This window comes from Drosophila arizonae, chromosome 2, assembly GCF_054131065.1.
Source record: "Drosophila arizonae isolate 15081-1271.41 chromosome 2, UAZ_ARI_1.0, whole genome shotgun sequence".
Taxonomy (NCBI): domain Eukaryota; kingdom Metazoa; phylum Arthropoda; class Insecta; order Diptera; family Drosophilidae; genus Drosophila; species Drosophila arizonae.
In genome coordinates, this window is record NC_142922.1 from 18,173,950 (window position 1) to 18,201,928 (window position 27,979).

Below are 27,979 nucleotides of genomic sequence, written 5' to 3' on the forward strand. Positions count from 1 at the left end.
GATTCGTGTTTCATGTTTCGTGTGCATTTTAAGTACTCAGTATTTTCAGGCGGTTAACATAGCGCAAATTTGTGTGTAAACTGTTAGCAGAGCGTCGGCGCCACTGGTTATCTCAGCGGAGCAAGTGCATTAAAGCAACAGAATAAACAATTATATACTCAAAATACGTCTACAAGCAGGTATGCAGCGACAACAGATGTTGGCCCTTGCGATACATGTATACATGGCGAGTCAGAAGTACTTTTGACGTCACATCTTCATGTTTAGGTCATGCAAATAACAGTTGATTAACATAGCGCAACCTCTCAGTGTTAATTACTCTGCTAGCAACGCGTCGGCGCCACCGGTTGCCACAACAAAAAAAAGTACTCGAACGCAATAAGTACTCATAAAACAAACAAAACAACGCGCAATTGGCCGGTGAGCAAAGGAAATAACTAAAATACAAAATTAACCAACCAATTTGCAAAAGTGTTTGATGTGCTTGTGAATACATACATAGTGTGCCTTGAACTTACATATGTCGATAATATAATTATATTTAAATACATTGAAAAAAGGAACACTACGCAAACAGTAAACAAACACGTTGTACATTCGATTCATTTTTTACTCGGGAGCTGCAGCTGTTGTTGTTCATCTTCTTCATATTGTGACTCATGGGCCTAGAAACCCAAATCGGCAATCACCGCATCCAGTTCATCTTGCAGATTGGTAGCCCTGGAGCGCACCTGTGAAATTTGATCCTGCAAATTATCCACGTTCGCCTGCAGCAGCACATTGCATTTCTTCATTGCCGCAAAGCGACTCTCGTGCTTCTTCACGCGCGGCTCCAAGTTGCTCTTCTTGGCGGAATTGGGAGCATCCTAGAAAGAAAGAGGTAAGTCGACATATATACATATATGTATATTTATATATGTATGTAACTATAGTATGACTATGGACTTCGGTGCTCGTCGGCGTTGCGCATCTCACATATAAATTGGTTTATATACATATTTCAAAAAATTTTATGTTGCACTCACTTCTGCTTCGGATTCGCTGTCCGGTTCTGCTTCGCTCTCCTCTGATTCGGATTCTTCTGACTCCTCCTCGGACTCTTCCTCTTCCTCCTCCTGTTCCTCTTCGGCTGCCTCCTCTTCTTCTTTGTCCTCGGCATCGATCTCGTCCTCGTCCAGCTTCATCGATGCGGCCATCTTTTGCACCTCTTTCTCCAGTTTTTTGAACTTTTTGTTCTCCTCTCTGCCGAATCGAAATCTTAATAACGAAGGCATGTCTTTATTTATAAATGCTTACTTGAGTATAACATGATTCTTCTTCATGGCTTGCTTCAGTGCATCCTTCTCCTTCTTGGCCGCCTCCTCCTTGACCTTCAGTTTGGTTAGCTTGCTGCGCAGCACCTTCACCTCCTTGCCCATTCGTCGCTCGCGTCGCTCTGTCTTCTTCTCCTCCGGCTCATCGGGATCGCTCTCGCTCAACTCCAGCTCCAGTTCGGGTGAGCTGTCGCGTCCGAAAAGTGGATCGCTCGGTCTTCTCGAGCCATCCAATGTGCCGCCCTACATTCACAATATATATGAGAGCATTAGGAAATCTCGTCGTCACTGGCTAGACCTGATCGAATCCAACTATGGGCATTACCTTATGATTGCTCCCCTTCTCACCGTAGTAATCATCGTCCTCGTCCTCGTCGTCGTAAGCAAAGCGAAAACTAATGCGCGGTCTGTTAGTGCTTGGTGTCGTATTTGCCTTATATAAACAGCGATTGGGTTGGTTAAATCGGTTAACGGTTTTAGTAAGCGGATTCAGAGTAGAAGCCAAAGCATTTGTCTTTGTTTGTCTTTCTATATCGATATTCTTAATATTACCAAAATAGTGGATGTGTATGTCAAGTGCGCACAACATTATGAGAGGCTGCGAAGGAGAGAAGCTGAGAACATAGCTGGGGTTACCGATCATATAAAAGGGCAGAAATGCCGAGAGTGGGACTTGTATATGAGAGAAAAGTATAGAAGAGAATGCAGTAATATTTGGGACATTTTTAGGAACATCGTTGGGGTTACCGATTGGAACGTAAATATCAACTGAAGCCTGAAGAATCACATAGACAAGCATATTTGAGAGCGAAAAGGTCTTCTATGTGAGAGAAATATATTGGGAGAGAATGCGATAATAAATCGGAAGGAGAGTGTGATAAGCAATAGAAAGGTTTGATAGAGAATGAAATCGTTATAAAGATGAAATGTAAATGGAATCAAGAAACGAATGATATGAGTGACATGTATGCATATATGGTTAAGTAAGGTATAGCAAGTTAAGGCTATAGAGAGAGAGAGAGAGTGAGAGAGGTACATAGTGAAGATCTAAATGGTAGATGGAATGAGCAACCAAGGAGGTGTTATGCACAGTTAGACGTAAGAGTAGAAACATGCGAGGGGAACTTAAATTGATGATAGATAGAGAGAGACAGTAGAGGCAGGGAAAGAGAGAGGGGTGTCAGAAAGGAATAGCTGTATAGAAAATAGTGCAGGCTATGGGAAAGCAAAGAAGTTGATAGAGGGGCTTAGTTGACAAGAGATGAAGAAAGCAAACAAGAAAGAGCAAACTAAAAAGGAAAAGCGGGACTCGTGCAAAAACAAATTGTAAATAAAAAACACTTCAATAGAGAATGGCGCTAATTGGCGCTGGAATATCAGCAGCCCGCATTACGTCTCAGCAAGCCCCCCCTCGGAGGTATCAAAATTGTGTGTCGTGTTGTCAGCTGATGTGTAATTATTTATCGTGTGTGCTGCTACAACTAGAACAACAACAACAACTACTACAGCTACAACTACAAGTACAAGTACAATCATTGCGAAAGCGACTAATTGCGATTGCTTTGTTAGCTGGTTTTTTAAGATGATTTTCTTTGGCTCTTTGCATTCAGGCTGAGCTGTCGCTCGGGAGGCGGCGGCACAGGCGGCGCTGAAAATGTGGATACATGTGTGGGTTATGACCCCAACAAGAACAACTGGCTTCAACTGACTTCGACTAGAGCAACAACAACAACAGCTGACAACACACACGCGGCATGTTGTGCGACTTGTGCCACGCCCGCCCCCGCCCACAGTGCCTGCCAGCAGGATTGGGCTGTCGCTTACCTGCAAAGCAGCTGCCAATTTGCGCTCGAGCAATTGTATCTGTCGCTTTTGTTCCTCGATTTCTGTTTTCGCCTCGACTAGCAGTTTGCCCGTGTCGTGATAGTTCTTCTCCACCTCCTTGGACACCTTGCGCGCGTCCTCGACCTCACGTTTCAGTGAGTTGACATATGCCTGCTCGGATGTGGGCGTGGGGTCCATGGTGGCTACAATAACATTGGAGCCGTACTCGAGATTCTTTTCGCGCGACTTCTCACGCTCCAATTCCGTCTCGAGCGTACGTATTTTGGCCAAGAGCTTCTTGTTCTCACGCTCCTGCGCCTCACGGTTGCGCAGCTCCAGCGCCAGCATCTGCTTGGTGCTCTGCAAATCGTCACGCAACTTGTCGATATCGTCCAGTTCGTCGGGACTCTCCTCATCGATGGACATGGTCGAGACAATGCTGGGCCTGGAGCTGCCCGCACCACTCGCCGACCCACTGTTCGCACTGTTCAGCGCATGGCTGCTGGGCGCCTCGCTCAGCATATTGACCTTGGACAGGGACTTGTGCAGCTGCTCCTCAATGGTCATCTGGCGTCGGAACTTGCGCAGACCCTCCAATATGGGCTTGCTGCGATCGTTTGTCTGCGTGGGCCTCAGCCGAACGCCGCCCTGGATTTGCTTGAGCAGCTTGTTGTGCGAGTTGTCCTTCTCTGTTTCATAGATGAATTTATCGTCCACTTTGGTCATCGATTTGCATGTCAATATGGGCTGAGATCTGCAGTGAAAGGGGCTCAAGTTAGCTATCGAATGGCTAAATAAATTTTTTTTAATTGAATTTTTTTTTTTAGCATTTGTTCTGGTTTATCTCCAAGTATTCCTTACTTCTGCAGAATTATTCTAACAAATTTATGACTCTTTTTATAATACGATTTTGAACAAGTTCCTATGCTGATTATTTTTGTTAGCTATACAAAAGAATTCCCAGTAAATTCTTTTTCTAATACTTAAATTTTTATAGCCCATTAATTTTTTATGTGAACTCTTTTTAAGCTTTTTCAATCGATTTTCCCCAATTTTTTTTTTTTTTTTTTTTTTTTTTTTTTTTTTTTTTTTTTTTTTTGATTATACATATTTTAAAAGTTAGGTGTGCTCTTTTTATATTTTTTGAGCTAAGTCAAACTTTTAGCTATTATTATATTACTGCGCAAATTAGTTATGATATGAGTTATTGTAATAACTTGCATATTCTATATGAGTTCTATTAAAAAAAAAAAAAAAAAAAAAAAAAAGGTTTCCAATCATTGTCTATGAATCCAGAAAAACTTTTTAAACCATCATAGCTCAGCATAAATTGATGCGATTTTTTAGCAGTTCGGTCTACGGTTCTCATTGCCTGCTCAGATTAATTTGAATGCCAAAGGATTCCGAAGGATAAAGTGAGCTGCTATTATTTCTTAAGGTGGCAGTTATACAGCGTTTGCACGGCGCGACTCACTAATTTGTAATCGATTGTTGGGGCTGACCGTTCATTCATTTGTAAACCACCATGGAGCACCGAGTGAGTGGCTAATGAGTGCTGCTCACCTGTCGTTGCATGCCACATGGCGCAGCTTCTTGCCGCTCTCCACCTCCTTCATCATCTCGGACCAGTCGGGCCGTCTGCGTGGTCGTGACCTGTGTGAGGGTGAAATAAATGATGGTTTAGTCTCAAGTCCTGAGATATGCCAGGATGCTGTTCTTGCTTACTTGAGCTTCTCGAGCGTTTGCTTTTGCGTTTCGCTGAGCACCCGCTTCTCGCCGGGCGCCAATGGCGGCGGGGGCGGTGGTGGAGCCTTTGGCACCAACGAGGGCAGCGGCGGTGGCGCTGGAACTGTAACGGAAATATATGGAACGGATGGTTAACTGCGGGTTTTTAGCAAGTAGCAGAAATTGCAGATGAATGGTCTAGCAATTTCTTCAGCTTTTTTCTTTTTTTTTTTTTTTTTGTTGTTTTTATTTAGCTTGTTTTTTAGCGTATAAATCGTTTAGCGCTGCGTGCACTCGCGGTTATTAAATATAATTTTAATTTAATGAGTTTGCAATTTGTGTCAGTTGTTGTTCGCACCAAGTTTGCCCACATCCTCCCCGCCCTCTCTCCGCCACTTTGTAGCTGCCGGCCATACATATCAATTGAGTTTGGTTTAATGTGGGGTGGACTAGCTTTACGTTCCAATTCTTGCGTCTAAAGTTTCACTGCATTGGCAGAGATTGAAAAGTTACTGCCGTGGCGCAGGCTCAACCCTCCTCCCCTCCCCGCTGAAGTGGAGCTAGTCCAGAACCCAATTTGTTTTATTGCCTTAACACCTCCTGCGCCACTAGCGTCGCCCTACCAAAACACCAGCCACACTCTGTGGCGCTGCAGCAGACGAAAACTTTGATTGCATTCGTGATACTCTTTATTTACAGGGTATTCGCATTGTGTTGGCGAAGATGTGGCGAAGCGGTATCTATGTAAATATTTACTCTGTTACAGTCTCTTGACTTGAGCTTGGTTTTGCTTGACAATATGCAGTATTAATATAGATCATCCCGCATTTATTGCATTATGTAATGCATAGTGCATTTCTTATTCGTTGGGTTGATCTTCTGTATTCTCTGTTTTTTTTTTTTTTTTTTTGTTTTTTTCTTTTATAGCCTTCGTCTTTGGTGCGTTGCGCTTGGCTCGCCGTTGGTTTTGGTTTTTGGTTTTTGGTTTTTGGTTTTCAGTTTTAGTTTTAGTTTAGTTGGTTTTAAAGTCTGTGATGCGCACTTGCCGGCCCACATTTCTGTTAACTGGGCCAATTAGCTTGTAATGTTTGCTGCTGCCAGCTGTTTCGTCTCTAATAAATTTCCAGTTAAATTGCTGGCCTAACAAGTTGCCAAGTTCCACAAATCCCTCCCACTGCCACCCACCGACTTTTGTAACCAACTTTCTTCCCTTTGTAATTAGCAATTGAAGGAGTTTCTTCTCAATATATATATATGTGTGTGTGTGTGTGTGTCGATACCCGTATCGTCTGGGCGCACTTTGTGTACAATACTTTGCATTCTTTGCAGTTACTTTTTTTCAGTCACGCCCCCGACCAGGTTGCTGGCTTGCCTTTCGTTGTTGTTGTGCGTCGCTCATTGTTTTTTGTTTGTCTCTTAAAAAAGTGCAAAAGTCAAACAACTGTCGTAAGACAATGGCCGTGCGCGAAGTGATGAAAAGCTGACAAATCTGTTAATTAGCTTTGTTTGAGTGAACCCAAAGCGAGTCTCCCTCCCACAACCCCATCGCTCTCAGCTCAGCCAGCCAACAAATCTGCCCCAATCCGCACTTTGGCAAGCAGCTTTGCCCCCACTTCTAAGCCTTCAGAGTGCCCCCCTGCCTCTCTACCTCTCTGCCTTCCCCCAGTCTGCTGCCTGGCTTTTGCCTTAACTTGCTCCCATTCGCTCGAGTCGCGCCTGGCTGAATCTGCACTTAATCTTTAAGTGGTTGGCTGCCTCTTTGTGGTGCATTAGATGCTGGTCTCAGTCCTTTCTCTCCCTCTATATACACGTATATATATATATATATATATATATATATATATCGGTATTGTATGTATATATGTATATACTCTGCACCTGGTGCTTGAAAACTAATCCTGAAGTCGTGTTACTTTGGCTCAATGAAATCAGCGCCAAACTTGATTATTGTCTGGCAGTTACCCGGCTGCATGTTAATGTCCCTTGCCGCTCCACCCACGTACCATGTGCCATGTTCCGTGTGCCGACATCCGCGTCGGACGTCCTTGCGCCCCTTTCTCTTTTTTGTGCGCCATTTGTAGTCACTGATTAAAATACGTGGTCAACTTTTTGGGCAGCCAATTGAGCGCTCGTTTAGTAAGTTTCGCTTAATTCGTTTTAGTAATTTATGGCAAAGCTCTGGCACAAGCTTCCAACCTAAATCAGTGCACACACTCACACTCACACTCTCACACACACACAGACACAGACACAGACACCCTCTCGCAGACGGTAGCCAAAGACCGGGAGTAAGAAAGAAAAAAAAAACTTACTCAAGCTGAAGCTTGTGGCGCACCCATAGCCAGATAAAACTCTTCATTCATTCATTCATGTCGACAAAATTATTTATTATTTAAATAAAATGCTGAGCAGCGTCTCCAAGTTGATGCTACCCACTTAATATACCGCAAGAGCCCGCACTTACAACGACGCCAAAATGAATAGCGGGGTATGTAAACATAAATTTTGTGTAGCTCGCCCTAAAACATCAGGCCAGACCCACTGTCGCAGCTCCTTGATACTCTCTCTCTCTCTCTCACTTTCGCTGTCTCTCTCTCTCTCTCTCTCTCTCTCTGTCTCTTTCTGTCACAACCCACATTTTGTTATCATCAACCGAGAGAATATTCTATGCATGCACACAAATGTTGCCGTTGTCATTGAATCACGCTGTGCCTGCGGTTGGGGGTGCGGGCTGGGGTTGGAGGCATTAGCATGGACTCCATTTTGATGACTGACTTTGTACGCCATTGTCTGAGCTTTGTGGTATGATGAAGCGTCGCTTGGAGAGTCTGCCATATTTTACAGTACCTCTGCAAGCCACCGACCCGCATATGCTGACAAGCCCCTAATCCCAGGCGGGCTGCCGGCGCCCTGATTAACGTTTTTCATCTTGTTAATAACTATATATTGCCTGTTCATTTGTGACCAACTAACAAACACTGAGCAACATGGTTAATATTTTAAAACATCTCACGGCTCGTTACATATTTCGATTAACTTTAAGAATGGCGCGTTCAATAGATTACTTGATTTCAGCCACAATTCCGTATTCCTCCGATTGTCTAATGGAAAAACGAGAGCAGGGAGCAGGAAGCATTCCAATGATATTTAATATAGTTCTCATGCGAAGTGAATAAATACATTTGTCGGTTCTCTATATGATATTTCTCTTAGGAAATCGTAGAAAACATTAGAGCCTATTCTCATGCTTGGCTGAACATCCGTGTGTATTAAACGATTGCGAATAGCGCCCAAAGCAAAATGAATAATAATTACGCTCTTAAGAGAGCAAGCGACGGAGAGTGCGCATAATGCACACATATGGCCCTAATATATGGCTAATGAATGTGAAACATTACCAACATTGAATGTAGTTTAACAATTATTAAATAAATTATTAACATCTATGTCAGCAAGCTGCATTAAAGTCGTTCCTTAAGGGACTTCATTATAATCATTATTGGCTAAGGTAAGGCCAAGCTCTGTGCAACATTATTAATATTAAACATTGTTTAATAGTTGTTCAATAAATTACTACAGCCCTCCACTTGATTCTTGCTTCTTCAATTATTTATTCTGAATGCTCCATTATTAAAGAGGACTTCATTAGAACTTTATTGCTGCATATTTCATTTGGTTTCTCTTGTTAAACACTCAGTTAAAGTCTAATTCATCTCAGTTTTAGCTCTAGTGATTGTTCAACACATTTCATGAAGTCAATCATGCAGTCCTAACAGGTAATTTAAACTAATATGCTGCAATTATTTGCTTATTGGCTCATATTACTGTCGCTTAGTGTAATTATTGACAAAAGTGAATGCGTTAGTCAAAATTTCAAAAGGGCCCCATCATCTTTTATGTCCCTGACAGACCCAAGCTCGTGCCCAATGGCTGCACCTATTGAAAGTTCACGTTTCTAATGCTAGCCAAATAAATAAAAAAACAAAATGAGCGAAGCAAATAAGAAAAAAGAAATAAAAAATGAAAGAAATGAATATAGCACACAGCCGTTACATGTTTTTTAAACACAAACACACGCACACACACCCGGACATCTGCGTATATGTAAATGTATAGAAGAGGCTCATTTAAATAAAAGAAAAAAAATATATATATATATTTATATATATGTACATATTTCTTTTTTGGCCACTCGCTTGTCCTTTGAAGACATTTGCCAAGGCTTTTTAGCCGCCCAATTTTTTATATATATTTTTTATTTTGTTCGTTTTCTCGTCTGTTTCATTTTTTGTCCTTTTTTTTTTAGTGCGTATATTTGAATATAAATGGCGCATTTAGTTCGACTATATCAAGCACATGCCCATATATCTTGGCCAGCTTTTGTCCTTAAGAGTAGGAACTGCTACAGTTCTCTCTGCCCCTCGATTGCGCTGCTATTGATAGTTGTCGGCTTTAAGGGGCAGTTCGGAGAAACAAAACACAAAAACCATCTAGAAAGTGCCTTTTCCACTCATCTATCCTCATCTGGTTTTAAACATTCCACTTTATGTTGTAGTTTTGACACAATGAGCAATAATCATGAATTTTACTTAGACCATAAAAAGAGAGATGAAAACACCCAGAAAGTCGGCCCAAGACGTCGTCCGAGCACATTAAATAAATGTTTTTCTTTGCTGTCTGCATTGTTGCCTTATTTTTTTTATTTATTTTTTTGCTTAGCTTTTTATACGCAATATCCATGGCAAATAGTTAAGAAATTGGGTATACCGATTTTCCTTAGTCCGTAGTGCTTTTCAGAATAATAAGCTAAAGCTGAGATTTGGATATTTAACAAGTATAAACCAATTTCACAGATTTTCGAGCACCTCTAAGTATTTTGTATCCAGCTCAGCTCAAGTCTTTTTATTCAAATTTTTGACATATAAATCTAATAAATTATTTTGAAATCAGTGTTATCACAAAATTAAAGAACTAAATATTAGTTCTCAATTGCACTACTATTTACATGCATATATATTACCTATAGCTCTATACACAGATAAGATATACTACATAGATCAGATAGAGGGGTATCTGCTAGTCGTAAGCCTCACACAGATTTATTTTTACTTCTTTTTTCTGCTGGCATTTTTTTTTTTTATGCGACAGCTTTAAAGGACAAACGTTGGGCACAGCGGTTACCATTTCGTTGAGTGACCTGCCCATGTCTTGCCTTTTCTCCCTTCTTCTTCAACCCTCCCCACCACCCCCGAAAGCTTACTGCTTCAAGCTACGCTCCTGCCGTCACAGTTGCCTTTTGTTTGCCTGACAAAGATTAGGACGCATTTGCGGTCACGTTATTGCCCACTGATTAGGACATGGTAGCTGCCGGGCTGTTAGCCGAACCCTCGCCGCACACCTTTGCCCATAGATACCCTTTGCGGTTTGCTGGCCCTTAATGTGCTTTACACTTCATATTCTGGTGCCCCTCCAGGGAGGGATTTCGTTTTTCAATTTGCCAACTTATGCAACTCACTGTGATAATTCTCAAATTGAGTATTAATATTATTGCACGCCTGCAGCCAGAAAGTGCATTTCGAATATTACAAGCTTTTCAATTATTTGGAAAATTCCTATTTCATCCTTGGCCTTTTCAATTTTAATAATTTTTATTCTTTCGATCGGTGGGTGGGTAAACAGTTTTGCGCCTCTTTCGACCCAATGCACAGCACTCACTAAAAATTTAATAAATAAAATATGTTATTTATATTGCTTTTCAGTCCTCTCTCTCTCTCTTTGTGTGTGTGTCAGTGTCTATCTCCCTGTTTGTCTGTCTTTGTCGTTTTTGTTTGGGCACACATATTTTGATGAAATGTTTCCATTTCGTACTTATATTCATACGGCTACTACGCGATGCTCATAGATATATTTATATATTTATACAAACGCCGCTTGGTGCGTTTTTCAGTTGGACCTAAGTGGACCCATGTGCACATTTACATACACACACAAATGTATGTATGAGTAACAGGTATGCATACCTACAGAGAGGATGTAGCTAGCCTAGAGATGGTCTCCTAACTGCAAATATTTTGTCATGCATAATAAAACTGCAAAACAGAATTGAATTTGCTTCGCATACCAAAACATTTCTTTTTTCTACATATTTGATGTGATATGTTGAAGTCAGGAATGTCCTTCGGTATGAATGACAAACATGCAGCTCGGATCGTGTGAATAAAAGCCTTGTAACACATATTAGATAAGTATATCAAGGGAAGTTTGTAAATTGTTTTGTCAATTTCCTTTTTATTGACGATAGAAAGCAAAGCTCTTTCAGATTACTTTAATACACTATTGTCAATATGAAGCTTAAATTATTAATGACTGTATATTCTATATGTGTACACTAATATGTTTTCGGTCACGCACCCATCCCTAATTTGCTAGACACTCATAAGGCATACCTGCCGCAGTACATACATATAAAGTACAAAAAAATATCACTCATACGCTACGTTTGCCATGTCCGCCTGTCTCTTATATTTTATTCATTTCGCAGTGACGTCTGTCGGCCTTGTCTTTACGCCAACATATTAATGCCCCCTTTCTATAGATAAGGCTAGAGCGAGAGAGGGAGAGATAGTATGTGGGAGAGAGAGAGAGAGGGAGAGAGAGGTATAGGGAGAGAATGAGACATTCGGAGGCTGGCAATATAAAGGCCAATGCGACAAGTGCACACGGCCAATTTCATTGATATATTTATATATATGTATATATTATTATTATATTCTATACTTTCTATCATATATTATATCTATTTAGTATTTGAGAAATGCTCACTGCGCGATTATTTTGTTTTGGATTTTTAGGCAATTAGCGAAGCATCATAATCATATTTACAGCATTTTTTTTTTTTTTTTTTTTTGGCGATCCATTAGAGTTGTTAATCGGGTATTTAGTATCCGGAGTAGTGCGGTTCGATCTGTTGCGCTGGTTCACGATCGTAACTTACCATTTTTGATGCTCGGTTCGCGCTTTATTGAGGGCGCTTTCCTCAGGGTTTTGGTCTTGAATTCGGGCTTGGGTTCTTCTTTGGGTTCTTTGAGTATTTCATCAACTTTGGGTACCTTTTTGAGAACTGGTCGGATCTTTAGCAGATTGTCGGTGCTCTTGCTGGGCAGTGGCTTCTCCTCGCGCTTCACATGCCTCAATTTCGGTTTCTCCAGCTTGAACCGCAAACGTCTCTCACGCTCCTCCTCCGTTTCGCCGTCGACAGCTTCGTCGTCATCCTCGGGCGCCACCTTCTTCATCGATTTGTCACGCTTGACTACAACGCTGCGCAATTTGGGTTTCTCTAAGGTGAAACGTTGTGTTAACTCACTTTCCTCCGGCTTCTTGTTGATCGGCGTAGGGCGCAGCTGCGCGGCCTTCTTCACGTGCTCCGGCACCGTCGCATCCAGCGTGGTGTCGTCATCGTCGTCGTCGTCATCGTCGTCATCCTCTTCCTCGTCTTCGCTTGCTTCCTCCTCGGTCTCTTCTTCAGTTTCAGTTTCCTCTTCAGTTTCCTCCTCCTCCTCTTCGCTTTCTTCCTCCTCTGAGGAGCTTTCGGGCGGCGGTGTGGGCTCCTTCTTCTTGCCCAAGGGTTTCTTTGTTACCAGATTCGCTTTCTTGACCGGCTCCGGCGCTGATTTCTTTACCGGCTCGGCAACGGTTTTCTTCGCTGGCTCCGCTTGCTTTTTGGCCCCTGCTGTCGTTGCTGCTGTGGTCTTCTTTGCGGGCTCTACGGTTGCCTTCTTGGCCGGCTCAGGTGTCTTTTTCGCTGGCTCAGGTGTCTTCTTAGCTGCTGCTGCTGTTGCTGTGGTTGTAGATGCTGGTGTTGCCTTTGCTTTGCTGTTGGCTGTTGATGTTGCTGACGCTGGCGCTGCTTTCTCGCCATTTTCCTTGGCGGATGCAGCTGCAGCTGCCTTTTTGGCCCAAGGCGTTGTCGCCGGCTTTGTGGCTGCTGCCGCATCCTCTTTGACCCATGGTGGGCGAAATGTGGTGCGGCCAGTGCTGCTGCCAGCACCGGCGCCGGCGCCAGCTGCGCTGCCAGCGCTTGTTGTTGTGCTACGGGGTGTCACGAAGGGCATTGCGGGGCCAGCAACTGTTTTCCGTTCTGTTAATTCTCCAGAGGTTGTTGTTGTTATTGTTGTTCGTCTATTTGCACACACTTTTTAAATAATTTTCTGTAAATTTGTTGTTGTTGTTGTTGTTGATGAAAACACAAAACTTTGCACATTAGCACCAGCACAGAGCGAGGGGTGCTCAGGGCGTGGCTGGCTCTAGACTTGGCTCACTTCACACTTGTCCAAAAGTTGTTTCTTAAATTGCCGTGTTTTTTTTTTTTTTTTTTTTAAATTTTATTTTATATATATGTATTTTTCTTCTGATTTTCGTTCGTTTGTTGTTGTTGCTGTTGTGCTATTTATTTGAATTTTCAGCACTGTGGACGATGAGCAACAGCTGTTTAAAATATTTTCAATTCTCAATTCCGTGTATATTTGGGTATGTTTCATTTCGTGAATTTATTTATAAATGCATGCGCTCATTAGCTGGGCAGCGCATTTGTTGCCTTTGCTGCTGCTGCTGCTGCTACTATTATTGTTGTTGTTTTTTGTTTCTGTTAGCGTATCTGTTTTGGCCAAAATAGAAAAAGAAAAACTATGCAAAATGTAGGCCTTTATGTCATATAGACACAAACGCCGTCTAAACTGTTCAAATTAGCAAAATTCCTCTCCAGTTCTAACAAGTTTTGTGTGTTACTCAGTTGTATTCCATCTAACAAAGGCTGCAATAGCAACAACAATAACAACAGCAGCAGCAGCAATGGCAACAAATGACAGCGAACAATTTGCTATGCCAATGTGCCTCTCCGATATGTAAAAGGCGAAAATATTTAATTTTAGGTTCTTTGTGCCAGCGAGAGCAAAAAGCGTCGGGAGAATATAAAAAAAAAAAAAAAAAATCAGAAAATTCAAAGAAAAAAAAAAAAAAAAAAAACCGTGCTGACTCTGACGCTTGCGTCTTTTGCCTCGTTTCACAAAGTATACAATGAAACGAAAACGCACGCACACACATATACAAACTCACACACACACATACACACACACATAAAAGAGAATCCAAAATAAAAAGCAACAGAGAAGAGAATGAAATGTGAATTTGTTTCATTCCATTGCCAGTTTCCATGGTTTTCCATTTTTTTTTTTTTTTTTTTTCATCTCCATTCCTCCAATTCGTCCAACGGCCTTTTGCAAATTTTTTGTTTCGTTCTTTTTTTAAATTAAAACAACAAATTTTCAGTTTTGCCTTCGCTTTTGGAGGCGTTAATTAAACATGACATGCAAATATAAAATTTTTACTTATAAATATGCCGTCATTAGAGAGGCGGAATAATATAGACGACGCGACATAAAAGCCTCTAAGTCCTAATGGCCAGCAATTTTGTGAGAAACTTATTGCAATTAAGAAAAGTCGAATTTTAAGAGGAAGCTAACGATATTTAAAAAGCTCTGCTTTAAATAACACTCAGTTGATATTTTTGACATTATTAAGAGAAACGTTTGATTCAATATTGCATTCAAATACGATTCAAAAGGAAAATGTTATATATTGATTTATTTTTAACAAGTTTTTTGGAGAGAAAAATTGGTTGAATTTTGGATATAATTAGAATGTATGTGTCATATAAAGGAAATGTTATTTTTAAATTATTTTTCTATCTTTCAGCAGCAAACTGTTTTTAATTTAAATATATATATAAATGTATATATATTTTTTTTATTATTATTTTTTTTATTTGCAGTATTTTTGGTATTTCTTGTTAGTTTGTGTGTCTAGTTTTATCGGAGGCATTGGCTATGCAAATCTGTTTGTGGCATGCTGCGCATTTCGCTAGATTTATTTATAAATATAATTTGCTTTGATTTGATTTTGTTGTTTTTTTTTTAATGATTTTTCAATATTTTATTTGACTATTTGATTCGGCTAGTGTAGCTGCAACGTGCAGTTGCGGCTGTTTATAGACAGATTTTTCCTATATATTACACAGAACGCCTACACATACACGTACACACACACGCACGCGCTTGCACACGGACACACACACACAGTGGCACAGAGGGGCAAGTAAACACAGAATACGACGAGACACGGTTTAGCTACAATTGTGTTTGCTCGGCACGCAGCGCCTATGACGGCGTTTCAAAAACTAAATTCATGTATTTTTAACAGCACGCTAAATGCTAGAAATTTTCGAAAAGCACAACAACAACGGCAACAACAAGAAAATATAATTTCGCTCTCGGCGCAAGTTCTCTGCTCGCTCTCGTGAAAATATTTAGAAAAAATGAAATTGAAAATTATTTTGGCCGAAAAATATAAATATTTTTAGCCATTTGCTCTGATGGCCGAGAGAGAGGCGCAGCCGTTTTGACCTTATGGCAGGTGCAGCATAGTTCAATGGAACTGGAATTATGAATATGTATGCATATAGTATATATAGTGTATATATATTCGTAGCAGCTCAAGTGTCTTGCTTGAGTAGCCGGCGTCTGCATTTATAACGTTCAGAGGCGAAACGCTTATCATTTAATTTAAGCACATTAAATGGGTCTCAATTACGCAAGTTTCTTGCTACGGAAACTATTTAGGTGGGTGGGTATACACATGTTGTTGTTGTTGTTTTTTATTTTTTGTTATTAGTTGAGGGCGTAACGCGTCTTACCCTGTGATAAAAACCAATCTTCTAGAAAATCCAAACCCATTTCAGCTTCTGTTCTTTTGTATTCCTGTTAAATATGTTTGCTTTTCTTGGACTCTTGAAGTTCTTTTTGCAATATTTACATTGTCGCAATCGCCCAGTTGTTTCACTCCTCTATTCTCGGTGTTCTATCTGCTGAATGCGTCTGACATTTGCGTTCGACTGAGATTGAGCGATTTGCTATCGTTTAGTGCGTGATAAATTTTATTTTTAGTATCCAAATGATTGCATATCGATTAGTTGAATTGCATTCGCGCTGTGTGAACCAGTGCGAGAAGCTCAGAAAATGCAAAAACTCTGACCAGATCCGTAAAGTATGAGAAATGTTGTTTTAGAAGTTTTAGTAATTAAAAGTTGAATGATGCTAATAAAATATATTCTGCTTCAAACATAAATTTAGAAACATATTCGCAAACATACGTAAATAAAACAGTTACATACTCTTGACCCCAAAATCAAACTATGAGTATATGGAAATTATTAGTATATAAAAGCGATAGTTAAGCTGGACAAGTTGTTGCGTGCTATAAAAAGCAGCCAAGACATAATTATCTACCATAAAACTGCGCTAAGAACCTACTGAAAGACTTGGGTGTACTAAAAGAAAAAAGTAATTAAACTTGAAATAAAGTGAATTAATGCAAGAATAGCAGTAAAAACCGAAGGCGACAAACAGTTGACAAGTAAGAATTGAGCGGGTGGGAGGCAGCAGATGGGGGGTGCCAGATAAGCAGTGGGAATAGTTTAAAAAGATGGGGTACATTAAGAATCGACGCGTAGAAAGAAAGAAAAAAGCAAGACAATTGAAGTTTGAAGAAAAGAAAAAAAAAGGAAAATGGAAAAAAAGTAGGCCAAGAAATTCAAGTGCAAGCCATAAACCGATTGAAAGGAAGAAATAAAGACCAAATTTCCGTTAAAAAGAAAAGGAAAGAAATGACCAAATGCGGTAAATGTAGAAAAATGTGATAAGGTGCGGCAGTCTGAGTTATGCAGCGAGGAAAGGTGCAAAGGGAAAAAGTGGGGAGTCCATGACATTCGAAACTAAGGGACGACACAAAGCCCAAAGAGAATGTATAGCAAATGCCATTGGGGAAACTCAGACACCTTCCGACGGCGCTGGCTCTGAAATTGAGCTCACATAATTTCAATTAACTTCAACGGGCTGGCACTCGTTCTTCAGTGTCAAATTACTGAAATATCTAAAATAGATGCAAATTCAAATTGACACACGTTCGACCGCCCGCACAACCGCTCGCTTCCTATGGCGTACTTATAAATAATTAATTTATTAATTTCTATTTTAAATTTGAAAGGGTGAAGGGTCAGGATGCAAGGCTGTAAGGGTAATTTGTAATCAAAAATGATTATATTTGTTAGAAACACAATTTAAAATTAGATAAGCGACAGCATAAAAATCAAATCAGAATCAAATGAAAACATTGCTTTGCCTACTGTGAAACAATAAACTTTAGGTAATTTTATGTTTTTCAACACTGTCATTTGCATGCATTTGAATTTCACTAGGCGTATACGCAATGAAAACACGAGTAAATCGACTGCCACAGGGAAGAAACATAAAATATAAGATAGTTTCATATATTTCAACTGGCGAACGTGAAACAATTTACGTACTCTTTGTTCTGCATTCTGTTTTAAATTTCCCAGTTGAGCATGATGGTACATATAGTGCATGTATGTATATATACACATATATATTCATATGGATAAATATAAATGTGCGCATAGTTTCGGGGCTAAACGCAGCACCAAAATTGGCGCTGCATACTTTTGCGCTTGGGCCAGAAAATCATTTACTACCAACTATACCCTGGAACTGCATAATATTTATGATGTTTGGCGAATGTAATAAAAACATTTTAATCTAAATTTAATTTAATTACAATATTTGCGGATATACCTATATATATACTTTAAGTATACATACACATATAGAAAACCATAAAACGTTTTTTATATTTTGTGTATTTAGTATATATTTTCATATGTGATAAAAGATAGATATATTTATTTGCTCCAATTATGGTGCGCATAAAAAGTAAGCGAGCATTTTTTGGAGTAGCAAAAAAGTTAATTTCAGTTAAATAATATACACATTCTATTTTCTGCATACCCTTTAAATTATTTTTTGGTTAGAGTCACCGAAAATTATTGTTTAAAATGTTTGGAATTATTCAGCTAAATCTAATCCAGTTTAAAATTTTTTTGAAAAACTATTAAAACTCTATATATAAAGAAAAATAAAATGTCACATTTATCAAATACGAGGTATTCTTCAGTCCTGACCTTTGGTTACTCCCGTGCTAGCATTTTTGTTGGTCGTTTGGTTGCGTTTTGCGCATATTTAAGTTTCGTTTCATGTAAATCATAGCAACAAATCAATGAAATTAAAAGTCACTTTGGTAGCGAGTTTCATTATTTTGTTTACTTTTTGTTACTGTCTATTTGTTTTATTTTATTTGAGTGTTTTTTTTTTTTTTTTTACTTTTAATTTGGTGGTTTCTGTTTTTATTGTGCTGCGCTGACATGTTGAAAACTTGCCAGGACGTTCGTAAATCATTTTGATGAGTGTAGAGAAATTTACAGCAGTTTGAAACGTAAAAATAAAATAAAAATTTAAATGAAATTAAAAAAATCGATATAAAAGGTGGCACTAATTGAAAGTAGTCGCGGAACGCAATCAAATTGCAGTCGCGAACCGCGCATTGAGAGCTGCACAGACCAATAATTTTTTAATTAAATGAGTCGTTAAACGGTCGTTGAAAATTGTAATGCTAATAGGTTGTGTTTATTTGTCTCGCTTTCTCTTTCTATCTCTTATAAAATACTGTGAATAGGCGTCTCTTCGTCTGTCCGGGCTGGAGACTGTCGTTGAATTGAAGTAGCTTCTGGGCGTGGCCTTAAATCTTGTTAGCCACCGGCTGCACCTCGGCGGTGGTGTTGAGCTGTGTAAAGTGCGGCCACGTCGAGATCTCCTGGAACAGTCGACCACCGGGGCATTCGGTGTCTCGCACTTGACGATGCCCGAGCAGCTTATAGGATGGATCGATGTAGCCCTTGGCAACACCAAAAGCAATCAAATCCTTTGCAGCCTGCAACATGGAAACGGGTGGTAGCTCAGCTGTTCGAGAGAGCGAGAGAGGGGGGGCAAAGGAATAGATTAGTACAAATTTTGGAATATTTAATGTAGTATTTCGCCTTACTTCTCCAATCGCCAATGAGCACAATTCCCACGCTCTTGTCATTATATTTGGGCGCATGGGCGCCCACCACATTGAAGCCACGTCCCGTATAGATCAGACCATCGCCGCCGATGCCAAAGCTATAGCCAATGTCGTTCCAGCCGCGATCCACCTGGTGGAAGTCCTGCATTTCGCGCATGCTGCGCATGCAGTCCGGCGTCGTCACACATGCGCCGGGTATGTAGGAATGATGTATGATGACATACGGTGCGGGGCCCTCGAAATAGCTCACCTCTTTCGGCACGCGGGCGCCCCAATCAGCGCGGGACAACAGCTGCGAGCTCCTTGCTGCACCACCCGCAACACCATCCGTTGCGACAGGCTGCATGTGTTGGCTATAACCTGTAGAGCAAAGATTTACCATTAGTTGTTTGTTAACTTGTTTAACTTGGTTTTCAGTTTCAGTTTCAATTTCGTTTATTTACTATTTGCTACAATTTTCGCACCCGCCCTGAGACGAGTCGTGGATACGTGTGTGTGTGTGTGTATGTGTGTTAGCCAACTTTGTTAGCATTAATTGCAAGAGTTTGCTAAACTTTGTCTTTAACTTAGTTGAATCGCGCGTTCAGCTTTGCTTCCGCGTAGCCATTGATAAATTATTCGATACGGACTCCCCCGTCGATTTGTCAGCACCAGCCGTCGCTGCTGGTGGTTTTTGTGTGTGTTGCTGTGTTACCTCAACGAGGTGAGAAATCGCAATGAAGCACACGAGCCAGCTGACACTAGTTTCGCCTAATAAAAATTCCCCGCTTAACAAACACAGAGAAAGAGTGGTCGGGGGAGATGCAGAAACCTATAGAGAGAGACAGAGGCGGGGACTTGTTTAAAGTCCCCCCAAACAGGTAGTTGAACCAAGCTCTGATCGGCTTTGATATAATCATTTGTTTTTTTTTTTATTTTATTTTATTTTTTTTTTTAATATGCACATTTTAAAAATCTTGCTCTCCTAACTGCTCTCATCATTGCTCCCACTCTCGTTCTCTGCCTCTGCCTCTGCCTCTCTCTGTTTGTATTTCTTTGACAAACGTGTCAATTAATGAACCGGCCTCGGTTCATATAAAATATGCAAAAAGTTTGTTTGGCAATTTATTTTGTTTACTAAAACGTTTAATACACTTCAAGCTGCGTAGCGTATGGCAAGGCAAATAAAGCGTTTGTCTAAACATAAACGGTGTCCTTATTTCTAGATATACGATTTTATGAGAATACAAATGTAATCAATAAACTGTAATAAAGAGATCTTTAACAACAATTTTATGAAAAAAGTTTCTTAAATTTATACCAAAATTTCTGTACGTTAAGCGTAAGAAATTTTGTATAAGTGAATTTAAAAGTACTGTAGACTCAGAAGAATCCCTCATTGACTTTAGCATAGCAGTGTGGGTCTCATATATAGCCTCATTAACAATTGTTTTAAATATATTTTTAATTGCTGAATCTCCAATTTTTTATTTTCCTATTTAACGTCTCAGCTGTCAAGCAATTATATGTCATTTATATTTAATTATTTACTTATAAGAAGAACGTATATATATATATATATATATATATATATATATATATATATATATATATATATATATATATATATAGTTCAGAGTTTCATGAAATTAAATGTTTTCAAAATATTTTTAATTGAATATGAGAAAATATATAATTGGTATTAATTTAGATGTCGAATTTAAATTACTTTTGATCTAAAATTTATATTTGTATTATCGCAGCTGTTTATATAATTTTAAATGGATAAAACTGCAGACATGAACTTAACATCAATTTTTGCTATTAATTTTTTAGTGATGCGGTATGATTATATTATTCGGTTATATTTGTTAGCGTATTTCAGCTGTCTGCATTTAATTCCTATGTGTACGATAATCCACAAATAATGATGACTCAGATTGAGAGACTAACAGAAATGGTTTGTTTTTTCGTCTATTTTTGCTAAAGTTTTATACAAATGGTATGCCAACAGGTGGTATCATCTATCAGTTGTGTCTGTAGGCCAAAGCCCGGCCTTCGAAGTTGACTTTCTGGTTGCTCTTCAGCCCGCAACTCATAAATGCAAATAAATCCGACCAAAAACTATTTCATTCAAAATTCAGTGAATGTGCGGATGTATGCTTGGGGTTTGCTAGTTTCTGAGTGTGTGTTTATGTGTGTGTGAGTGTGCGAGTGTGTGAGCGAGTGTGATGTCTGCGTTGGAGAGTGAAACTTAAACAGCAACCATTTGGCATGTTTGCCAAGGCGTCGACAACTTTAGCAACTTGAGCGCTGCCACGCCCACTTTCCGGCGCATTTATATGCATACGCAAAGTTGGTAATATGGTGAGTTAGGCCAGGCGAGGGAAGCGCTGAGAAGGATCCGCTGCTTCAAGACTTGACTATCTGAACAGCGGCAGCAGTTTCTAATTAGAAGTTTGGAGAGCAAACCATTTTTGTTAGCACCTGCGACTATCCTGACTCACCTGCCGAACGGATGTAGCAGATAGACGAGAACTGGATTCGGATCTGGATAGAGCAGCAGCTGAATCTAAAGCGAAGTCTATTGGCAGCCCGTGCTTGCACAATAAACAGAGCGTGTTAAAGGGAAGCTGTCTGTCAAATCGTTTGCTATTTAATTTATGCCTTTTGCTGTGAATATTGTAGTGTTACACGTTAATTACGTCTATAAACTCTCTCGCACTCTCACCCTTTCACTCGTTCAATTCCCCCATCGTATATTTATCGCTCAGCCGGTTCGAGCGCCTCTTGGAAACCCCAATTTCGCACACGCTCCTCTAATCACTGGCCCTAATTACGCAGAGCCTAATAAAGTAAACATTAAACTCGTTGTGTGCTAATCAATGTTGCAAACTACAGCCTAAATATACACCTATACACACACACACACGTACACAGTCACGCCCACGCATAAACAACTTTTAACTGAGAGATATTTAATAATTGGGTTCGAGGTCTGTCTTGGAAACCGAATCGTATTTCACTGGAAAATTGCCTCAAAAATGTTAGGCTCTCTGCCGCCACAAATGAAAATAACTCGGGGCATACACAAATAGAACAAGGCAGATAGACTTCTTGAGTAAGAAGGATAAAAGAGGAAGGACGTACGCATATCTCCTCCTTTAGCCGTGGTGCTATCTTTGATAATTTGATAAAACGTTATCCTTGAGCATCCGATCAAGTATTGTTTCATAATTGAAGGAATTTAATTTATTCAATTGCAGCCACAAAATGTCAATCTTCTCGCCCGTGCGCCCCTTGTTTGCTTTTAATCAGTCAAAGCACATCAAATATGCTATTTATTCGCCAGCACACGCACACGCACACGCACACGCACTCGCCACCACACACGCACACCACACTCACGCATACCTGCGGAATCATATTATGTGTGCGAGCATTCCATACGCATTAAGCAAATATTTTTCTTTTGAACAACGAGAGTATGCTATAAAATGTCATAATATTATATGAAAACCGACATATTCCAAATGAAGTCATGCAGAATTAAAAATCGAATAAAAAATAAAACAGGAAAAAAGTACCAGATAAAAAAAAAAAAAACAATGACAACGATAAAAAACAACAAAATTATAATTTTTATACAAATTTTAATGCTCTATTTTAAAAGTTTTCATATAAAATAAATGACAAACAAATTAACAAGTTAAGAAAACAATTTAAAATTGATTTTTGTCGTACGCATTCTCTCTTAGCTCTTTGCATTAAATGTTTGACATATGGAAAAACAATAAGCAATAATTTAAGCAATAAATTTAAGCTACAACTTGAAAGACGAACAAAATTTAGTTTTGTAAACATTTCATATTGAAGAGAAATATACAAACATATTAAAAGCTTTCGTAACCTATCTAAGAATTGAAAACAAAAAAATTTGTATTCTATTTAAATTTATTTTTGATACTCGTATTTCAATAGTCGTTAACAGACATGATAAAGCAAACTGGGAAAACAAAAGAAATGCTGATGTAAGGTATATTTATATCAAATATTGAATTCTCATTAAATCTATTAAATAAGCAAATAAAATGTAGGTCAAACTAAGCATCGTCAATAAACTATTCTTTAATGTCGATGAATTATTTTATGCTTCATTTAAATTTACTAAATTCCTTATAAAATGTTGTCTATCAATACAAAATATAATATATTCATGCATGCATTTGTCGTTTCCGCAAAGTGCTTAGTTGGCAAAGATATTAATTGCAAGTTCAATTCGTTGCAAACAGTTTTGCATTAATTTGATACTCCTAATGCGTAAAAGGGAATTCATAAATGCAGAAGCAATAAATTATAATGTGCATATTATAAACAAGTAAGAACGTTGCAGTCGGGCGTTACCGACTGCGGAATACTCATTCACATCCCATCAACAATTTAGTAGTTAAGTTTCGTTCTAATACTGTAGAATATACAGGTTTTTCCGATTTGCCACGCCCCAACTGGGCGTAGACACCTCATTTTTGGTCAGTTTTTAGAAAGAGATAACGTTACCCTAACTGCAAAGTTTGAATGCTTACCCTAAAAAAATGTGAAAATTACAGGGTATTTTTCGATATGCCACGCCCCTAAAGAGGCGTAAAAATTATTTTTGGGGAATCGATAGAGGAGGCTACCAGTAACTCAACTATCCAAATTTGAAGCTTCTAGCTATTTTGCTTTAGGAGATATAAACTTTTGCGGTTTGCCACGCCCCCTGTGGGCGGACATATATCCGACAAAACTTTTTGGTCTTGGGTGATCAGTCCGAGTATATATACAAAATTTGAGGTCTCTGCCATCAATAGTGTCCAAAATATAGGAGAATTTAAAAAATCACTATATCTTCAGGTCCGATTTGCCACGCCCCCAACGGGCGTAGACTTATAATTTATCTTCAGACTTTATAGAATCATACCATTAGCTGACGTGCAAAATTTCAGCATTCTAGGTTTATAACTTTAGGAGATACAGTTTTATCCGATTTGCCACGCCCCCAATGGGCGTAGATATATCCGCCATAGCTCGTGATCTTGGGTGGTCAACGCGGACCTACATACCAAGTTTCAGCTTTCTATCTCTTCAACAAACATGATTTCTGGTATATCGGAAAATGCATTTTCCGATTTGCCACGCCCCTAGTGGGCGGATCGGGAAAATTTTAACACTTTATAAATCGGAGATATACACGAGTATGTGTTCCAAATTTCAAGTCTCTAGCTTCAATAGCGCCGAAATAGATTGCGTTCATACGGACAGACGGACAGACGGACAGACGGACAGACGGACGGACGGACAGACGGACAGACGGACAGACGGACGGACAGCAAGACGGACATTGCACAAAACCAATATACTGATTCACTTTCGTGAATGAGTATAAAAATTCCCTTGCCTGCCTGACTGCCAATAAATGTGTGTGTGTGTGGGTGTCGCTTGTGCGGGCTTGCTGCCAGCTATATAACATTTTTGTTAAATGCAAGTAATTAAATTTACGCTCAATCTGAAACATAAATTCGCGAATAGTATGTGTATTACGTAGAGCAGCAGCAGCAGTGCGAGTATACAAATTACCCAATGTATAAGATGCATATCTCCTCGCTGTTGCTGTCGTCTGCCATTCCAGTCTCTCTCTCTCTCTCTCTCTCTCTCTCTCTCTCTCTCTCTCTCTCTCTCTCTCTCTCTCTCTCTCTCTTCGCTCTGTCGGCTTACAGGGTGAGCTGACAACAATTTCCAGTTGGCATTTAGCAGGCGTGCAGAAATTACCGATAAGCGGCAAGTCTGTCTGTGTGTGCGTGCGTGCGTGTGAGTGTATTTTTCATGGGCGACCTAGCGATAAGGCATTAACAACCCACACTTACCCATCATAGATAGCAAAAGTAATCCAAGTGCTGTCATACTGGCAGGTGTTGCGTGTTTTAGGAACTGCTTTATTTTATGTAATTTCTTCTTTTAACGAACTTAGGAACTTTTTAAATTGATTTGTAAAGTTGAACTCAATTTGTATTGATTTAGCTTGTATATATATATATTTTTTTTTATTTATTTATTTATTTATTTTTTTCTTTTTGGCAAGAATTGTGCAAATTTGTTGTAAAAAATATTCGAGCTACAATTGTTCACATGCTTTATATATTTTTTGTAATATACATTTATTTGTCTGATTAGCTTTGCGTTATGTTTCGCGTTCGCGCGAATCTGAAGAGCGAATGATTGGGCAGCATAAGGGCGCACCAATGTTTATAGACTCGTACCAAAAAAAAAAAGCAACAAAAATCAAATAATAAAATGTATTTAATTATTTTGGTTTTTATTTTCGTTTGAGATTTTTTTTTTTTTTTCGCACCAGCGCTGTCGACGTCAACGTCGCTGTTGTTGCCTGCGCGCAATGCCAAACAATTTTTAAATCGTATGAAATTTATTACCAAGCGCCAGCGCCAGCGTCTGCGTCGGCTTCGCGGTCGCGGTCGCGGTCGCTCAGTCGGCGTCGCTGTTCTACGGCTCGTTCGATTTGCTCATTGCCGCTCCGATGCGCTCGCTTCCGCTCAGCTCAATCGTTTGTTGCTGTTGCTGCCGTCGCCTCGGCTACGATCGGCTGGCTCTCAATTTTCTGATAATGTTATCAATTCTATTCACTGGGTTTTGGTCTCTGTGTGGTCTCTGTCTCTCTCACTGTCGAGGCACGCGCTTTATTAATTAATTTTATACGCACCGTTAGAACTGATGTAGGTTCGAATTCCTGTGTGTGATTTACATGTGAAATTTCGCAAAATTTTCAGTCGACCTCTTTTATAAAACATGACATTCCGCTCGTTTTGCTGTCTACATGGCCCGCTGAACGGTACTTTTTGCTTGCACTCAGGTTGCGGGTATTTTTATTTCGCTTTTCACTGTACCCTTTCTCGATGGCATGAATGACAACCCGTGTATCGGATGACAGCTGAACCTTGCAACGTTTTGCATTAGGCCAATCGAAAGTTTCGAGCATGAGTCATGTCTGGCAGGCCCTTAACTAATCGCCTGTTAATTATTCATTTATCATGTTTTTTGTTTGTATAGTATAGAAGCCAATGACTCTCATCAGATTAGTTAAATTTACATTTGTACTTTCCAATTTGACAGAGAGACGATTTCCTATTGTACAGAACTTGTAAATTAAATGAAATGAAGAACTGTCAATTCAAATGTGATGTATTTATTAGACTTGTCTAAATGAACAGCTCATTAATATACTGCTCGCTGTATTTCATTTTCGACATGTCGACATATTCTTGATATTGCGTTTATGTCAAGTCATTGTGTTCTAGGTCTTTCTCAATATACATTTTATCGGTCATTTTGCTTGGATTTAGACTTTGGCTAGATAGATTCTTTGGTGAATAATCTTTATAGTGCGCTCATTGTGCGATTATGATATTTTTACCCAACGCTGCTCACCTTGAGTGAAAGGCCTAACTTATGCTAGTGAGGCTTGCTCAGCAAGGTTGTGCGACAATAAATATTAAGTTTAGAACAACATTAATCAAATCTTAGATAAACATATGCGCATATGCTAGTTATTCGCAAACAACGATTCGTTGCCAAGGTGTATAGCAGCCAGCTTTTGCCCGTGACGCCAACTATCGTGTGATTTTTGCAATGTGAATATTATTTATTTGCGTTTATCATTAGCTAACAACTCTTGGGCAATTATATTCAAGTGGAAGTCACAGCTGTGTTTACACTTACATAAGTTCTTTAATCTGCACTATAGTATATCCCTTGGTTCTTTACCCAAGATCTTATCGATTACATGAACTTTGTGAACTGCGCTTCTGAATGGCCTATCACTGTCTTGCACTAAGCTGCTCTTCTGTTTGTCTGCCCCGCACGCTCTTTAGTATTCTTGATTCTGTCGTTAAAATATTTTTATTATTATTATTATTTTTTTTTTTTTGAGCCATCTGGAATTTTTTTGGGGAAGTCCCTTGTTGATTTCGAGGGGAAGCACTGAGCGAATGTATGTGTTAAATTGCTTTAGTCAATGCGCTGCGTTTTGATAGATAAATTAGCAGTTTTTGTATATCAGTATTTCATTGTCTGCTCTTCAGTATTTTGCAAAGCATTTCCATGCTGTAATGGCGCTTGTGACGCTTATAAGATATTTTGTTTATATTCATATCTAATTATCGAAAGTCTATTTATCTATGCAGATGACTTATTGACTTTTTGGGCATGCTCGAGCTTATTTTTGTTCCTTTTTTTTAGATGAAATTCAAATTTTTATTTTAAATTTGGCAAATGTGTTATTTTAAAAACATTTTTGGCAATGTGAGAATTAAAACAAAGTTGTAGATCTCTCACTCAAAATAAAATAAACTTGTTTTTCAAGCTACAGTCGTAAATGAATGAATTGTTTCATTTTTTGTGGGTATCTTATCTGCCAAAAACTATTGACTTCTAAACAACCTTGATTTAGTTAGAGAACATCGTGTAGTGTATTATGGGTTCGCTGTACTAGTTTTTTCCTGCTTGCTCTTGATTAGGCCAATCTCTCATTCAACTAGCACGCACAACCAGCTATATATTTATATGTTCTTGGGGGGATTACCGCAGCCTCCAGATGGCCATCATCAAAAGGAAATTTAAGTCGTTTGCTAGCCAATATTTTTGGCTCTCTGTGTGTTTATGTGGGAAGGTAAACACGCAAGCGAGAAAAATCCCCACACTTCTCTATTTACTTAGTTTATTTTGTTAAGCCAAACAAGGGGAAATTTTGACGTAGAGGTCACAATAGACACATGGAGTAGTTCAAATGGTTAGTTGTCTTGCTGGCACAGCACTTACCACAAATTATACGCAGTGGCTGATGTTCCTTTTCTTGCTGCGGCTGTGGCTGCTGTTGTTGTTTGTCTTGCCGTGTGACGGCGTGCAAGACCCCCCAATTGGAGCCAGATACCGACCCACATTCAGACCGCTCGTCGCCCATCGTCGTGCCAATGTCGTTAACAACCAAAACAATTCTGAAAAACAGCTAAGCAACAATGCGAAGCGTGTCCGGGAAACCGAAACACTCGAACAGTCGATGCCAA

At 39.4% G+C, this 27,979-nt stretch overlaps 3 protein-coding genes across 24 annotated transcripts in view; 1 reads left to right on the forward strand and 2 right to left on the reverse strand.

Annotated features, from left to right (window-relative positions):
- Positions 1–508: 508 nt before the first annotated feature.
- Positions 509–15,187, reverse strand: sals (sarcomere length short). Of its 17 annotated transcripts, none has more exons than XM_089462485.1 (9): positions 15,048–15,187; positions 11,857–13,346; positions 4,863–4,986; positions 4,701–4,790; positions 3,138–3,891; positions 1,639–1,746; positions 1,297–1,556; positions 1,026–1,242; positions 509–866 (listed from the first exon to the last, which is right to left on the reverse strand). In XM_089462485.1, the coding sequence occupies exons 2-9, from the start codon at positions 12,971–12,973 to the stop codon at positions 666–668; spliced, it is 2,871 nt and encodes a 956-aa protein (XP_089318611.1). In that variant the 5' UTR covers positions 12,974–13,346; positions 15,048–15,187; the 3' UTR covers positions 509–665. The 17 variants fall into 17 exon arrangements, with proteins under 17 accessions (XP_089318611.1, XP_089318616.1, XP_089318606.1 ...); XM_089462490.1 differs by having other exon boundaries at positions 11,857–13,326; positions 15,048–15,146; XM_089462480.1 differs by having other exon boundaries at positions 11,857–13,515; positions 14,956–15,105.
- The window catches only part of LOC108621788 (uncharacterized), a 33,054-nt gene continuing 5,820 nt past the window's right edge, over positions 746–27,979 (forward strand). The window contains exon 1 of one of the 2 annotated variants that reach the window (XM_018019309.2): positions 746–880. The gene's annotated coding sequence lies outside the window, so the exon portion shown is untranslated. Of the gene's footprint in view, positions 881–24,672; positions 24,714–27,979 lie in introns of those variants that run through there. The other variant, XM_089462495.1, reaches the window with a different exon arrangement.
- On the reverse strand, positions 18,430–27,975 carry PGRP-LB (Peptidoglycan recognition protein LB). Of its 5 annotated transcripts, none has more exons than XM_018019314.2 (3): positions 27,735–27,975; positions 18,867–19,247; positions 18,430–18,784 (listed from the first exon to the last, which is right to left on the reverse strand). In XM_018019314.2, the coding sequence occupies exons 1-3, from the start codon at positions 27,874–27,876 to the stop codon at positions 18,564–18,566; spliced, it is 744 nt and encodes a 247-aa protein (XP_017874803.1). In that variant the 5' UTR covers positions 27,877–27,975; the 3' UTR covers positions 18,430–18,563. The 5 variants fall into 5 exon arrangements, with proteins under 5 accessions (XP_017874803.1, XP_089318624.1, XP_089318627.1 ...); XM_089462498.1 differs by lacking the exon at positions 27,735–27,975 and adding an exon at positions 24,770–25,949; XM_089462501.1 differs by lacking the exon at positions 27,735–27,975 and adding an exon at positions 21,374–21,393.